Below are 15,427 nucleotides of genomic sequence, written 5' to 3' on the forward strand. Positions count from 1 at the left end.
CAGCTCTCACTGAAGACTCCGGGTCAAGGCGGTCCCTGGAGGCAGGCCCTCCACTTGCAGGGAAGGGGTAGCTAAGGTCGCTGATCCACCTCTGTTACTTGGAAGCTGAGAGGATCCTGTCCTTGCTGCCCTGTGTCTCCCCTGCGACTCGTGGGGCCTGCACCTCCCAGGCAGCTGCTCCTGGCTTAGGAACTCACTGGAGAGAAGATGGTGGCTCTTACCAGAGACTCTGGGTCTAGGCGTTCCCTGAAGGCAGGCCCTCCACCGGAGAGAAGATGGCAGCTCTCACCGGAGACTCCGGGTCAAGGTGGTCCCTGGAGGCAGGCCCTCCATGGAGAGAAGATGGCCGATACTATTTCTTAATACCAGAAAGATGCCACAAACTTTAAATGTGGACAGTGGTACTGGATATGGTAGGAAATATCATCCAACCAACACTGCCTCCCACCAGGCTGAGACTCAACCAGCCAGGTCAAGCAGGCCAATCATGCCTCATTCTTTAGGCTAACAAACCCAAGAGCTTCATCAGAAGCATCAAAAGCTCTTACTGTCAGTCTCAGCCTCCTACATTATTAAGGTCAATCTAAAAATATCACACAGGATAACTGTTTTGTAAAACATTGAGTTTATGTATTAGAGTCAATGCAAATTATGTAAGCCAGAGAAATACAGCCATTCATAATATCTATCATCACCAGGCAGTTGTGGGACATGCCTTTAATCCCAGCACTTGGGAGGCAGAGGCAGGTGGATTTCTGAGTTCGAGGCCAGCTTGGTCTACAGAGTGAGTTCCAGGACAGCCAGGGCTACACAGAGAAACCCTGTCTCAAAAAAACCAAAAACTAAAAACCAAAAAAATAAAAAGCCTATCATTATCATAATCTCTAGGTAATTTTAAGCTTTTGTTGGAAAATTTAATTTCCAAGTATCTTTATCATATTTTCCTTAGGCTATGCTTAAAATGATCAGCCATTCCTATAACATATATAAATGACTAATGTAGAAGAAAAATATATTAGTACTCAGTCTACTATCAACATGTAATCTAATAGTTATCTATATATAAACCCCATAGACAATTCATAACTGACCTTGAGAAATTTATTCTGGTTCACCCAAATTAATCTTATTCCTAGGGTGCCAACTTTGACAGGGATTACCCATCAGTATATGAATTTCAACTTTATTCTGGCATTATTAATTTTATGTGATAAGTATGCATGTTGAAAACCAGAAAGCTGAGTATCATTTATCCTTGCAACTCTAATATATTGAAATTTGTTTGTCTCACAAGATTAAGCCAGTCTGTGGCTTTGTGCCAACATGCTTATTGACTGAATGTTGACTAACCCCCAGTAGAGTTCTTTAAATTAACTACTGTAATCGAAGTACAAAAGCCAGAAAACTAAAATATTGAGAACTCAAAATTTCAAAACCAAAAGTATCCTGAAAATTAAAGAAGGCATGCAAAACTAAAATTAACCTCTTCCTCCCTGACACATCAATAACGGGGTCTGTCTAGGACCAATATGCATTCAAGTAAGTCAGATTCACATTTCTTTCTTAATCATTCAAATTGTTCATTACAAAGATGAGGGCTGTCAATAGCTCATCTTGATTTCCAACAAATAATAATGTCATACACCCACATACACAGACAGACACAGACACACACAAAGATCCACATGCACACACACAAGTATATGCACACACACACACACACACATACACGATATATGTGTGTCATCTAACAAGTAACATGTAAGCTGATCTATGGCCCACTAACAAGTACCATGCAAGCTGATCTATGGTCCAGAGTGCTTCTTTCACGCAGTTTCTTTCTGAGTACAGTGGTACATAAAACTCATGAAACACATTTAAAATTCAGCTAAAAATTACAAAGAATATTTATTTGCATTTCTGAAAGAAAAAAATATTTTTTGTGGGAGATGTCAAAGTATTAGCCACAAATGAATGAAGCTCTTGGAATGTGTAGTGATCTCACTGAGGTCCACTTTGTTCTCTAAACTCAAAAGAACTGAGAGGCTATGGTGTTAAAGGTGACTTACTGTCTTCAGGCAGCCCCCTGTTGTGCATGCCTTATCTAGATGTTCTCAGTTAAACCAGGTGAGAGGCAGAGCTGTCCTTATGCTCAGTCTTCTAAGCCCCATCCTAGAGTTGAATGTGTTACAGTCCATTCAAGTGTACTGATTCCTGCCCATGGTTGCATAAACCTCACCTCTTAGCTTTACCTCCCAAACTAGCAGCCTTGCTTTCTAGCCCTTCACCCGGGGAGCCGCTGCATTCTCACGGCTACACAACCAACTCCCTAATTTCCAAGTAGGACTTCACAGGCTCAACTTTGGGCTTTGTGCTGGGAATTTTCCTGTAATGAAGGAATCTGATTGCATACCCTACAGTTTAATTCATTGCTTTCCAAATCTGCTGCTTGTGCTGTGATCCCTTGATCACTGGAGGCACCTCTGGCTTTCCAGGCAATGGAAATAACATTCATGTCCACTCATTCTTTTCCACTCAGCTCCCTTGCCCAATAGTTGCCCAATAGCATCTGTCTGCATCCACGTACTCTCTAGTTCATTTATTTAAGTCAAAATCACTTGAGCTTCTTTCTGTTGTTCTACCATGTATTTGGAGCAAGAAACACATACCCATTAAGAGAGGAAAAGACTAAATACACTATCATTGCACAGATTAATGTTAAGTGTATATCTACGTGGGCTGTTGAAGAGTGGGGAAGGCCAGGGAAACCTTCCAGGGGGGAACATAAACTCTCTGTAAGGATGAAGATGAATTAACCAGGAGAAAGCCGAAGAAAGCCTTCCTGGAGGCAGAAAGTACCATGTGCAAATGCCTTGGGGGTAGGACCAGGATATTCCTTTTCAAGGAGGGACAAACTGAGGAGGGTTGAGAAAAGAACAAAACAGACAGACACATTTGTGACAGCCTAGATTATCATGCCAGGACTGTTGAGCTTCATTCACAGAGCACTGTCTTTACCTTCCTTCCAGCTAGAACAGTGTTCTTGTTAATACCACCATGAAAAATTCTCATGCGTAATAGTCTTGCATGTCCCCTCTCTGCCTTTGCTTTGCTTTGCTTTCCTTGTGCTGTGATCCAGGGAAGCTTCTCGGCTGCTTTAGAGCCTGTTTTCCTCTCCCCAGTTCTTCCTCTATTACTTAACGAATGACTCTCCGTTTCTATGGCCCCCCACCTCTCCACTTTTATCACACACGGTGTGTCCCCTCCAAATTATAAACTCCTCTACATAGCATGCATCTAGTAGACTGCACCCTTGTCCTCCTCACGAAGCCTCTGTGTCTGTTGTGTTGAGTCAAAGGAGCCCAGTTTAAAGACCTACCACATTTGTTTCTTTACTGCTTTTATGTACACTGCCATAATCATGCTGCTGTAATAGGCACTGGCTTTCCTGTCACTGCCAGCAAATGTCCCTTACAGCCCAGTGGCTTGTAACATGCTCTGCTGCTGCAAATCAGTAACAGTTCCCAAACAGAGTAGCATGTCTGTGTACAAACCTTAATGCACAATGTTGGTGTCTGCTGTCAAAAATGAAAGCACCCCCCTTCTTCCCTGGGGAGAGAGAGCAAGCCCAGCAAGCATTGGCACAGAGCCCCTGGCCAACCATTCTGATTTCCAGGGTTCTGCGCCTCATTTCACCTGCAGGTATAGCAAGCAGGGATTTAAACTAAGAAACAGAGCTTGGTTCCGAGTCCCAGTTCTGCTACCTGGTGATTATGAGCAGCATTTCTGAGCTTGTTCTGGCTCTCATGGAGCTGGTAATAAACTGGTGTATGAGATCCTTAAGGATGCTATTGTTTAGAATTTCCAGTATACCATAACAGTCAGGTATCTCAGTAGCACATGACACAAGTTCATCCCAATATATTTTTCCTTCGAATAGGCAAATAAGATGATGTCATAGGAAGCATATTTAGAATGGATTTGATGAAAACTAGGCTTAGGAAGTAAGTCTTGGCAACAGAGGACGCTGTATATCGCTCGGAAAGTGTAGCATGATTATGAGGGTTATGGGTAGCTTTGCTGGTAAATCCTGATGACACTTAAGTCTCTACAGTACGCCTATGACTTTGTATTGTTCCTCCACATTCCTAATCACACACATGGGAGTTAGTTGGTTGAGCCCAAGTCAGGGACTGTTCTTTACTGGATGTATTCAGTGGAGGATGGCATTGACTCTCATGGAGACTTACTCAGAAATGAAGACGTTGTGAGTCGTGAGGCCTGCACGATCTACATTTAAACCCTGGAATGCCTGTAGGTCTCCCTTTCAGAGAAAACAAGGCTGCTGGGGCTAAAGCCAGGGTTTAACTTATCTTTTGTTTCATTTTACCTTTTCTACAGATGCACTCCTCTGGAGTTGCTAGGCTTCTGTTGCAACCTAAGAGATACAGTTTTAGTTGTAATTGCTCAGGGCATCATTCTAGGTGAGCGGAAAGGCAGAGTGAATAGGTTCTGGTTCTGACTCATTCTGCTCTTGTAAATATAAGAAACAAAGAGACAAAAGACATGCTGTGTACCCAAGCCTTCCTGGAAGCTGAATTCTCATTACTGGAACAAGCGAAAGCTCTAGAAAGTTCTATACATAACCATGCCACTTTAGCCTCTTACAGAACAATATCCATCAGATTGTCAGCAAATGAACTCTGCTTTTGACTCTTTGGGGAGTCTTGCTAGGTATGTGGATGTCGTCCCTTATGACCCATAAAGCACTTGATGTAACCTGATGTAAGACCTTATGTCAGAAATATTTGAAAGAAAACTTACATCATAGAAAAACTTATCCTCCCTTATGAATTGAAAGTTTTTCCAAGATTTTAAAGAGAAAATTCCCTGCTCCCAAAGTGAGCTGTGTTATGTTACCGCGTTTTCCTCTTCACTTGGCTCTCAGGCACCTGGGTATTAGGCATGGTGCTATTCACAAGAACTCTCTTGGGCCATGCAGTTGCCACTTTTATTTATCTTCTTTTGTTCCTGGTGATTTATTTTATAAGTCTCTTCAGTTTTATTTTGAGAGAAAAGATAAAAGAGAGAGCAGAAGCCAAGAGACATGTTGGATAAGGGCTGGGCACCATATGACCACCTAAATGAGTAGTGGTATACCCTCAGCAGAGGAATGGCCACATCCACTGTCACAGCAGGACTCGATGTGGGTATCCTGTTACTAATGCCTAGCTTGTTTGTATCAGTGGCTGCCTGCCCAATGCTTTTAAATATGCTTTAAGACAATTTCAACAACAATAAAGACTTTTATACCTCTCTCCTTGGGTGTTTATATGAGCTTTTATTTCCTACATAAAAATAGCATGTGGGACATCAGCTACTAGAGGCACACAAGCAAGCAATAAGGCGTCACTCAGTACCGTCACCCATCCACAGTGGGTAAGTGTGGATGCTGTGAGTTGCTAACTATCCAAATTATATTCAAGTATTTCATCACCTGCTTAATCAAGCTGCAAAATGAGAAGTTAGACCACTTCACCTCCAGTGATTTGATTATGTAGTAAGGAGACCGGTACATAAACATTAATCCTGGGAAATTAATTCATGAAAATTAGCTGAAGACACCCCTAGACTCCCGTTTTGTATCTATTTTTTTGCATAAAATGTTGAACTAACTACTTACGGAAGGTGTCTTGGGGGGCCGAGAATGATTATGCGTGATTCTGTAGTTGTCTAGAGAGAATCGTGAAGAGGGCCATGAAGTGACCTGGAAATGCATTCTGATTAAAGTGAAGTCTTGAGCAGGAAAATTGCTTTGAAATGATTAAAGTTAAAATTGGCAGTAATGAAGAAAAACACTTGTCCTGAAGTGGGGCCTTTGAAAGAGTATTGCATGAAACAGATGGCTGGCCCCTCCTCAGTGTCGAAATATTATATTGTATCAACCTATCAATCATTGTGACCTGAAGAATGTGGATTACATTTGGCAATTTCTCTGTGATTCTATCTGTATCCTGCTGTCATCCTACCTAGGATTAAACTCTTCACACTGATAACATCAGTTCTCTTAGGGAAAATATTCATCTTTGCATATATTTTAAATGCAAATATTATATTTAAAACCTTGGAAATATGTATTTCAGAATCAGGACTTCTCAGGTGATGATATCAACATCTTGTCTTTAACAATGCCTATACTGTACATAAATGATAATCCTGGCAAAGTCTGATACAGAAGCTATAATCAATCACACTAGTGTTTCCGCAGTAAAATTATGAATTGGCCCAGTGCATGAGATGAGTAAACATTTTCCTTACATATTATAATACTATGTAATAATAGCTCTCACCTGGTGAGGGGTTGCTACCCAGGGGCTATAAAGATAAATAGCTGGGGTTTTGATAAAGAAGGGCGGGAACAGAGAGAGCTAGAATAATTAGAATACACTATATACATGTATGAAATTATTGAAGAAAAAATAAGAATAACATTTTTTAATTATATGTTTCCCATATTTTCCTGCCCTGTAATCATGCATATGCTATGTTTTTCATAATTTATGCACTGTTCCATGACAGGTGTAAATTGACATGATATTGTAGATACTTATCTTCATTATTAAAATGCCTTGGTAAAAATAATTATTTCCGTACCCACTGAGCCTTGCTTTTCCTTCTCAGCTATCTCTTTTTTCCCCCAGAGTCTCCCTCCTTCTCTCCTCCATTCTTGCACATCTGTTTGACTTGGTTCTTATCAGAACCAAAATCTTCATGGGGAGGGAGGTGAATGCTTTTCTCCTTTGCCTCCTGTACAATTCATTCTAAGGAAGGAGGTGATCTTCTCACTGTGTCCTTGTCTAAATGAGAGTCAGTTTACTGAGAAAGGAAGCGCTCATATGTCTGCTTATCATGGACTGGGTTTATCTGCTCAGTTTTGTGGACAAAACTTGGGACCATGGAAATGGTGGCAGGCTGATGTCCTACTCTTTAGGAACCCTGTCTGCTATACCAAAAATAATGATAAAAAACTTGAAAGTGGGTTAAGCCATGTTTGAAATGAAGCAGGTTTTTCTATTCTTTAGTCTTTTGTCAAAATGTCTCTTAGAGAATATTTTGGACAGTTCAATTGCTCATTTTATAATGTGACATTTATTTGTTGCCTTTATTTCTAATTCTGTTTGATTTATATACGCCCTGCATCTGTTTTTGCCATTATCATAAAACTATCATAAAACCGCTTTTTTTTTGCTAACTATTAAAAGTATTTTTTTTTGTTAATTTTTGTAGTCTCGTTGTTGGCGATGTAAAATGATGAAACAAGCAAATAGAGGTGATGAAATGATTTTTTTAAAAAAGGAGGAGTTAAGGAAGGCAGGATCATAGTGTCAGGACCTCCTCCCTTACGCTCACATGCTGTGCTATACTGAGTGCATGTGACCAAGGCAGAGGCCATAGAGGCCCTGCTGGTTATTCTGAACCACTCTCAACATTGGTTAGAAGGACAACATTCCCCTTTATGGGATCCAATCCAGAAAGAGTCAGAGCACATTGTCAGCATAGCACTAGCAAATGTTCCCTTGCTAACACTGAACAAATTGGGGTTGATGTTGTATTCTGGGAAATGTTAGTATGAGAAGAGGATACAGAGCTAGATTGTTGATCAGTTGCCAAGTAATCACAAGGACCCATTAAAGCATAAGCTGCTTTCTCCTACTGTTGCTTATTTGTTTCAGAAGTAAATGGTAGCCCCAAGAGCCAAGGAAATCTGGTTTTCTTTCCATTTCTAATATACTTAGATGAATTTGTTTTAGAAAAGGACCAAAATGTATGTGTAGCAAGGGTAAAAATTGTTGTGTATCTTCTCATTGTTCTTTTGAGGTAGTGGGGTAGTTGTTTGTAGTCATCCTGTGTCTCCCTTATGTCGTAGTACATCATCAATGATTACAGAAGCGTCCTGTCTCCTGATACTGTTTTCTAAAGAATTATGAATGGTTTTCTTAAAGAAGTTTGCTGAATCAAGATGTTTGGAGGGCCTGTGTGATAGCTTAGTGGGTAAGGACACTTGCCACTAAGCCTGATGACTTGAGTTCAATTCCCAGACACACATGGTAAAATGAGAAAAGAGAGTTCGACAAGTTGTCCCTTTACTTTCACATGTGCACAGCGTCCACACTCCCTTACACAGAAACATAAAATAATCAAACAAATGAATAAATAAGTTTGGAAGGATATATCTCTAAAGGACCTTGGTTGTCAGATTACAAAAGAGGACGTTGTATAAAGGTTTGATAATTCAGTTCTTGTTTTAAATAAGTTTCCTTCAAAGCCTGTATTTCTTCAGTTTGGTTTGACTTCCAAACATAGTTATAGGTAATGTAATATTGTAGAATAAATATCACTGGACCTTGTTCATATAGAAATAGCTCTCTTCTTAACACTAGTAAATAGATTCAGGAAACACAAATGTTATTTGTTAATAATACAGATATACCATTTTATCGTTTCTATTTAAAAAACATTTAATTGCATAAGCTTCCAGTTTTGTGCTTTACCACACTTTTCACATTTAGATCTCTTTTCTTCATCCCAGTTCTGAGCATTGTCTTGAAAGAACCTTTGGTCCCACTAGCAGCCTTCTTTACTCCCTGTGTTTTCTACTCTATCCAACCTTGGAAGTCTTGCTTTTACCTTTCCTTACTTTGCCCTTGTGAGGCCTTCCTTCAAGGCAAGCCTCCTGTTTCCATGAAATAGAGGTGTGTTCTGTACACTGTATGACTATGGAGAGGGAAACATGGTTACACACACACCTGTGCCCCTGGCACCTGGAGGAAAGCTGGGTTGGTGATGCGTATGTCTGCCTACCAGAAGCCAAAATAACTTCTCAGTGGAGCCAATTTGATCAAAGACAAGCAATTCAGTGGAAATTTATTTCATGTGGTTCCTTGGCATTTTGTAGACAAAACAAACCAGGTGACTGATAGCATGAACCACTTTCCAGCTGGTACTAATGGTGTTTCCTAAAGCTGTGCTCTCTAAGGTCAGGAGCATCAACCTTCAGTCTGATGTGCTATGCTAGGTACAAGAACAATCCTACTCCTGTATATAGCTAGCAAGTGATAAATTGGACTTTGCTAGTGTTCAGTTTCATGGATTGTTGGTGAATCCCAAAAATGTTTGCTGATCAAATAGTACACAATCAGAACAAAGTAATGACTATTATTCTAGGTGGCTAATTCCTAATCCATGTGTTCAATGTCCCTTGGGGATAAGGGATTAATTATAAGAGGCTCATTGTTAAATGCACATAAACCTATTTCCTTCTTAAGTAGATACTAAAAATACAGAGACCTACTAGGGTTTTTCAATAGCTCATTAGCATGCTTCTTAAAGTTACTATGAATGTTCATTCTCAGTATCTAAATAATATTGTAAACCCAATAAAGGATACATAGTTCTATCTGGGACACACGTGAGTAAAGAACAAAGGGGATCAAATCCCACTGTGCCACTGGTATGGCTGGTTCTTTAATCAGCTTTCTTTTACCATAACATGTACAAGACAAATCAGACATCATGGCCAATGCCTTTCATCCCCACACTGGGGAGGCCGAAGCAGGTGGATCTCAGTGATTTCAAGACTAGCTATAGATACATAGTGAGACCCTGTCTGGAAACAACGATTTAAAAACAAAAAGTCTAAGATGATAATCTTTTTAAGAGAGAAAGGATTTACTTGGCTCCAGTTTGGGAGGTTTATACCATGATTGGTTGGCTTGTTCCTTTGGGGCTGGTATGTTATGGCACTAGCATGCAGAAAAACTGTTATTCTGACTGAGATGCCAGAGGGGTGGGATAAGGCACCCAGGGTGAGTGGAAGACCTCCCACTAGTCCTTACCCCTTATAGGACCTAAAGAGCCATGTGCTAGGGGGGAAGCCTATACCGTAAAGGCCTTTGAGGGACATTAAAGCCAAACTGTAACACTTGGTCAAAGTACTTAACTTAATGAAAGCCTGTTGCTTTTATATGGTAAACATATCCTCTTCCTTCTTTAATAATATGTCTTTTTTCCTTTTCCCTTTAATATGTTCTTTGTTCTGTGTTATGAGTATTTGGATACATCATTGATCCAACTTCCATTTTTCTTTTTATTTGCATGCATATTCATATTCTTGAGCTGTGATAGCAAAATAACAGATGGTAGCTTAAACAAGAGGCATCTATTTTTTCATAGTTCTAGAGAAAATAGTAGAAGATCAAAGGACCAGCAGGTTTGGTCTGTTGTAAGCTCTCTTTTTATGGGTTGTAGGCAGATCCTCATTCAGTGTTCATAAGCTGTTCTTTCTCCTGTGTGTATGCATTCCTGGGCTTCATCTGTGTCTAATCTCCTCTTAGAAGAATATAAATATATATATGAGTTTGCATCAGGGCCTCATTTTAACAACATTTTTTTCCTTAAAGGCAGACATGGTCAAATTCTGAGAAAGACTGTGTACTGGGATTTCATCATACAAATTTGAAAGAATATGGTTCATCCCATTCGCTTGTGATGAATCTGGTATTCTCAGGAATATACATGTCCCTTACAGAGTCAAAGAGCATGGTGAGAATGGCGACTATATTCTGCTTTGTCCAGGCCACTACTACTTTGCTGACTGCCCCAACTTAATTAAGTCTGTGCCTCTTTGTCAGAAATGTCACATTGGGTTAATAACTATGGTATAGAAATTCACGTACTTTAGTGTTAGCTGAAAAATGTTTTGCTGTTACTTGTCTCCTTGCTAGTAAATGAGACAGAATGTCTACCTCATGAGTCATTGTGAGAACTGAGTCATATGTGTAAGTCATTCAAAACAAGCCTTCTGGAGTCAATTACTAAGTGTAACATGGACCAAAGCAAAGGGCACAGGTGGATGATTATGTTTCTCGGGTGGTGATTTTATGCGTCACTTACACTGGGCCACAGTGCCCAGATATATTGTCAAACAATATTCTAGTTGATTTCTGTTCTTGCATGAGGAGAGCAGTTTGTCTTCCGTAATGTGGGTGGGCCTCCTCAAGTCAATTGTAGACCCAAGAACAGCAGCTGATTGAGTTACATAGTGTGAGAAGAGAACAAGCAAGCAGATTGTGCTGTCCCCAGCTGACCACAGGCTTCCTCTGGGTTGAACTTTCCCTGGTTCTATGCTCTCCTGGCCACTCTGCTCAGATTTTAGATTTGCCACACATCTCTAATCACATTTGTTATTTAGTAAGATAAATTTCCTTGTATATCTGAGTCCTTTTCATTTATCTAAAAAAAACAAAAAAACAAAAACAAACGAACAAAAAAAAAAAAAACCTCATTAATATAGCAGGTAAAGACTTATGCCCAGTACATAAGTTAAAATATAGAAAAAGTTCGCATGCTTTTTAATTTAATGTAGTTCTATATACATTGTATTCTCCCTTATCTGAAGATACATATCAAAATAAAATTACAAAAGTAAAAATGTAAAAAAAAAGAAGACAATTAAGCAAGTGATTAAGTATTTTCTGTACATTAATCTTAGTATTTTTAAGTTTGAATTTCAGAATCCTATATCACCATTTATACAATATTGATATTATCCCCCAGAATTTTCACCATTACTATTCATAATTTTTAAGATTAACTCTTTCAGAAAGTGAGAATGGTACCTTTAGTTTATTTTCAGAATTAAAAAAAAAAACAGTAAGATTAGTTTCAGTAAAATGAGTGGGTAATATAAAATCAGAATTCAACCACTGTGTCCAAAACTGAGTTTCAAACTAAGCAAGCAAGGAAATATATTGGCAACAGTTCAGCCAAGTTAAAACATTGGCAAATTACCCTTATGATAAAAGTTAAACAGCTTGGAAAAGCAACTCATTGCTTGAGATCCAACCAAGAAGTTACCATTAAACCTAAAATGCATTTTGATGGAAGAGATGGAGACCAATGTTCTCTAACTCAGGTGAGCTCACAAATGAACAAAGCTAGATAGAAACTGCAGTGTGATGTGAGATCATCTACATCCAGTAAGTATTTTCTAGCTGGTAACACTGTTGCCGTGGTTGCATGTGTGTGTGTGTGTGTGTGTGTGTGTGTGTGTGTGCATATGCTAGGGATCACAATCACAACCATACTCAAAATTGAACAAAAATAGGTTAAAAACAAACTAAAACAGAATGTAAATTGAAACAAATGAACCCGCTTATAAATTGATATAACATAGATCACATGGGATTTAAACCAACAGTGAATACAGTCAGCATCCTTACAATAAAATGTATACTAGAACTGCTCTTGATAGAAATGGTCTGTACCCAAGAATTTATACTGGAGTTTCCTCTCATAGTAAAGTATTAGAAAGATGGAAACCTAGTGGACTGTGGTGTTGGAAGGTTGAAACATGGTCAACATTACATAAAGGCTTTAGGGTGGACCCTTGTGACAAAATCCTAGTAGCTTTATCAGGGGAAAGAGGGAACCAGACAGACATATGTACACATACATGCTCCCTACTCTGTATTTGGAGGACACCAGGATAAATACTGTCAGCACTTATGGACCCTCAACCTCACACTTTCAGACATATGAGCCACAGTGAACATTCTTTCTTTGTAACTCACCCAGATTTTAGGATGTAAACATTGGCAACAGAATATATACTGATTCAACTACCAAAATGATTGCCAAAAAGTCTTGATTTTTAGTCAGTAAATTTGTTGTAGGTAGAAATTATAGTATAGTTACTCTGAAACTATTTTTATGTATCTTAGTACAAAGTAAATGAGTATTTAAATGTTTTGGGAAGCCACCCAGTCACTATGAAGGTAAATTATAAAGTAAGGAAAGGTGAAGGGCAGCTTTTGTTACTGGTTACCTTGTTGTTGTTGCTGTTGTTGTTTTTATTTTTATTTCCTGAATTGGAACCCAAGACCACTGGCATAACTGGTATCAGATGTTGCTTATAAATGACATTCCTTGCTAAAAGGAACAAAAGTGCGAGAGAGAAACATTGGATTGCACATATAACAGGTACGAGCTTCAGGGTGAGCCTGAAATGCCTGGTGATACCTAAAACTAAGAAAGTGCACTAAAACATGTCTAAAGGACACACAGAATCCCACTGGGCAAACGAGGTAGCTACGTAACCTACAAACAAGCAGAAAACAGTAATGGGTTTTGACTTGAGAGAAAATGTGGGGGGATAACAGGGTGTAACTATCACTTTTATTTCCTCAGATGAAGTGATGAGATGAGAGCCTTGCCCAAGTTATGAAAATACACGGATTAGGCTGAGACTAGAACAATTTTATTCTCCATACTAATTACCCCTAGTCCTAGGCCAGGAAGCTTCTAGCCTCTATAGGATCTAATCTTCCAAGCTTACTGATTCTGTCTGGCTTCTCTAGATTTCTGATTGAATTGCTCTACCTGGCATCATACTAACTCTGCAAATATGTCCTAATTTTCTGGCTCTTTCTCATTCTCTAGCTTTTTCTGTCTTCATCTGTGTCTAACTTTTTTCTCTTCAACCTGTCTCTGTAAAACTGTCATGGTAAAACTGCCATGGACACACACCACATGCTACACACAACCTTTCCCTTAAGTAGTCTCTCTTCCCTGTGCTGTTCTCCTGTGAGTTGAGCATATCCTATCTCTGACTCATTGTATCAAATCTTTCTCTCATTCATGACCTTGTCTGCCCCTCAATTAGATGTCACTTTGAAACCTGTCTGTTTCCTTTTACAGACTAAACTTACCTTCATTGTTAGGGATTAAATGTATGTAGTCAAGGCATCTCTGTATTCCAGCCAGATCATACTGTAACCCAGGGCGTGTCTGCATTCCAGCTGGATGATATCTTTGGGTGTGCTTACTTGCCCAGAGAAGCCATGTTGCTGGATTCAAATTCCTCTATCAGGAGGAAGGGGGAAGTGTGGGAAGGGAGGGAGGGAAAGAGAGAAAGAGAGGGGGGGTGGAGGGAGGGAGAAGAGGGGGAAGAGATAGGGATAGGGAGGGGGAGAGGGAAGAGAGAGACAGAGAGAGACTGAGAGAGACAGAAAGAGAGAGGAGGCTATGGCAAGAAAAATTCTCAGTACCAGTGCAATCTGAATCTGAGCTAGATAGTGAGTTATAGGCTAACCTGGGCTGCAAAGTAAGATGCTATCTCAAAACACATATCTCAAAACACATATACATGCATACATAGCATAATATAATGTAACTTACATACTTAACATAAAAAAAAATAAAGGAAACAGAAGCAATTTCACATGTTCCTTGGTGGCTGTTCCTGGAAACAGTCCCCACCCAGACTCACACCAGAACTCTGATTTCCCAGCAAGAAAATGGAACAATGTTTTTGTGTAAGTATATGAATATATATGTGTGTGTGTGTGTGTGTGTGTGTGTGTATGTGTATATATATACACATATGTGTACATATATACATATGCTATATATGATTGTATTATAAATATGTAATATATAAATATATATATATTTCTATGATTGTATTATAAAGGTCTCTCTCAGGCAATAGCTCTAGAGGACATATAAGACTACAGAGTATATTTATGTTTCCTGGGTCTGTGCAAACAGCCTGCTGAGGGCAGAGGTTAATATTGGAGGCTGAAACATTACTAAAACCAGGTTCCAATGCATTGTCTGTATTTGCCTTTCTAAACTTCTCTGAACTCAGTTTCCTGCTTTTGAAAATTAAAACCATAATTCCCTCAAATACTGTTACAAAGGTTAAAGAAGCGGACATATGCCAAACCCTGGGAAAATGCTCCTAAATGTTTTTTGTTTGTAATCACAGTCTTTCCATGGCATGTCAGACCTGAATCAATGTTTTTCAAGCTATTTGTAATGATCAGTATAAATGATTTCTTTGTTGCTCTCTGTTTCCCCCTGGATTCAGGTTTCTCTGGGACTCCTGCATGCTCATGCCACACATATTTTGTGGCCTCCAGAGCGCTGGCAGAGACTGGAATCTGTTCTTCCTCCCGAGCGCTCTCCACTCAAAACTGTTGAGAAATAACTGCACAAGAGCCCACCATGGGAGGGACTGAACACACCAGAAGCCTCCAGGAGGGAGATGTTCCAGTGATGCTGAGCAAGAGACATCTGTATGTCTTTAAGGCTGTCTGGAATTTCCTTATTAAACAATATTAAATGGCACTTGATTGTGTGTTGTATTTAATTCCATATTGATTATCACCAAAAACTTCCAGTTCTTGGAGAACATGAAAGCATGCTATCTGTACATATTAAAGAAGGTAAATTGGAGAATGCTGTGCATAGTTGTCGATGAGAATTTTTCCGTGAAGCCTGCTGCTCAAAGATTTTTAAAATTAATATGCAACAAAGATGATTTGTCTTTTACTGCTAAGACTGAACAAGGAAAATCAAGTAT

The 15,427-nt window shown here is 39.4% G+C and overlaps 1 protein-coding gene across 2 annotated transcripts in view; it reads left to right on the plus strand.

Annotated features, from left to right (window-relative positions):
* The window catches only part of Immp2l (inner mitochondrial membrane peptidase subunit 2), an 884,186-nt gene extending 868,994 nt beyond the window's left edge, over positions 1-15,192 (plus strand). For both annotated transcript variants that reach the window (XM_031357240.1, XM_031357241.1), the window contains exon 7: positions 14,933-15,192. In XM_031357240.1, the coding sequence (XP_031213100.1) occupies positions 14,933-15,052 (120 nt within the window). In that variant the 3' untranslated portion in view covers positions 15,053-15,192. The remainder of the gene's footprint in view (positions 1-14,932) is intronic.
* The last annotated feature ends 235 nt before the right edge of the window (positions 15,193-15,427 follow it).

Source organism: Mastomys coucha, unplaced genomic scaffold (assembly GCF_008632895.1).
Source record: "Mastomys coucha isolate ucsf_1 unplaced genomic scaffold, UCSF_Mcou_1 pScaffold6, whole genome shotgun sequence".
Classification (NCBI taxonomy): domain Eukaryota; kingdom Metazoa; phylum Chordata; class Mammalia; order Rodentia; family Muridae; genus Mastomys; species Mastomys coucha.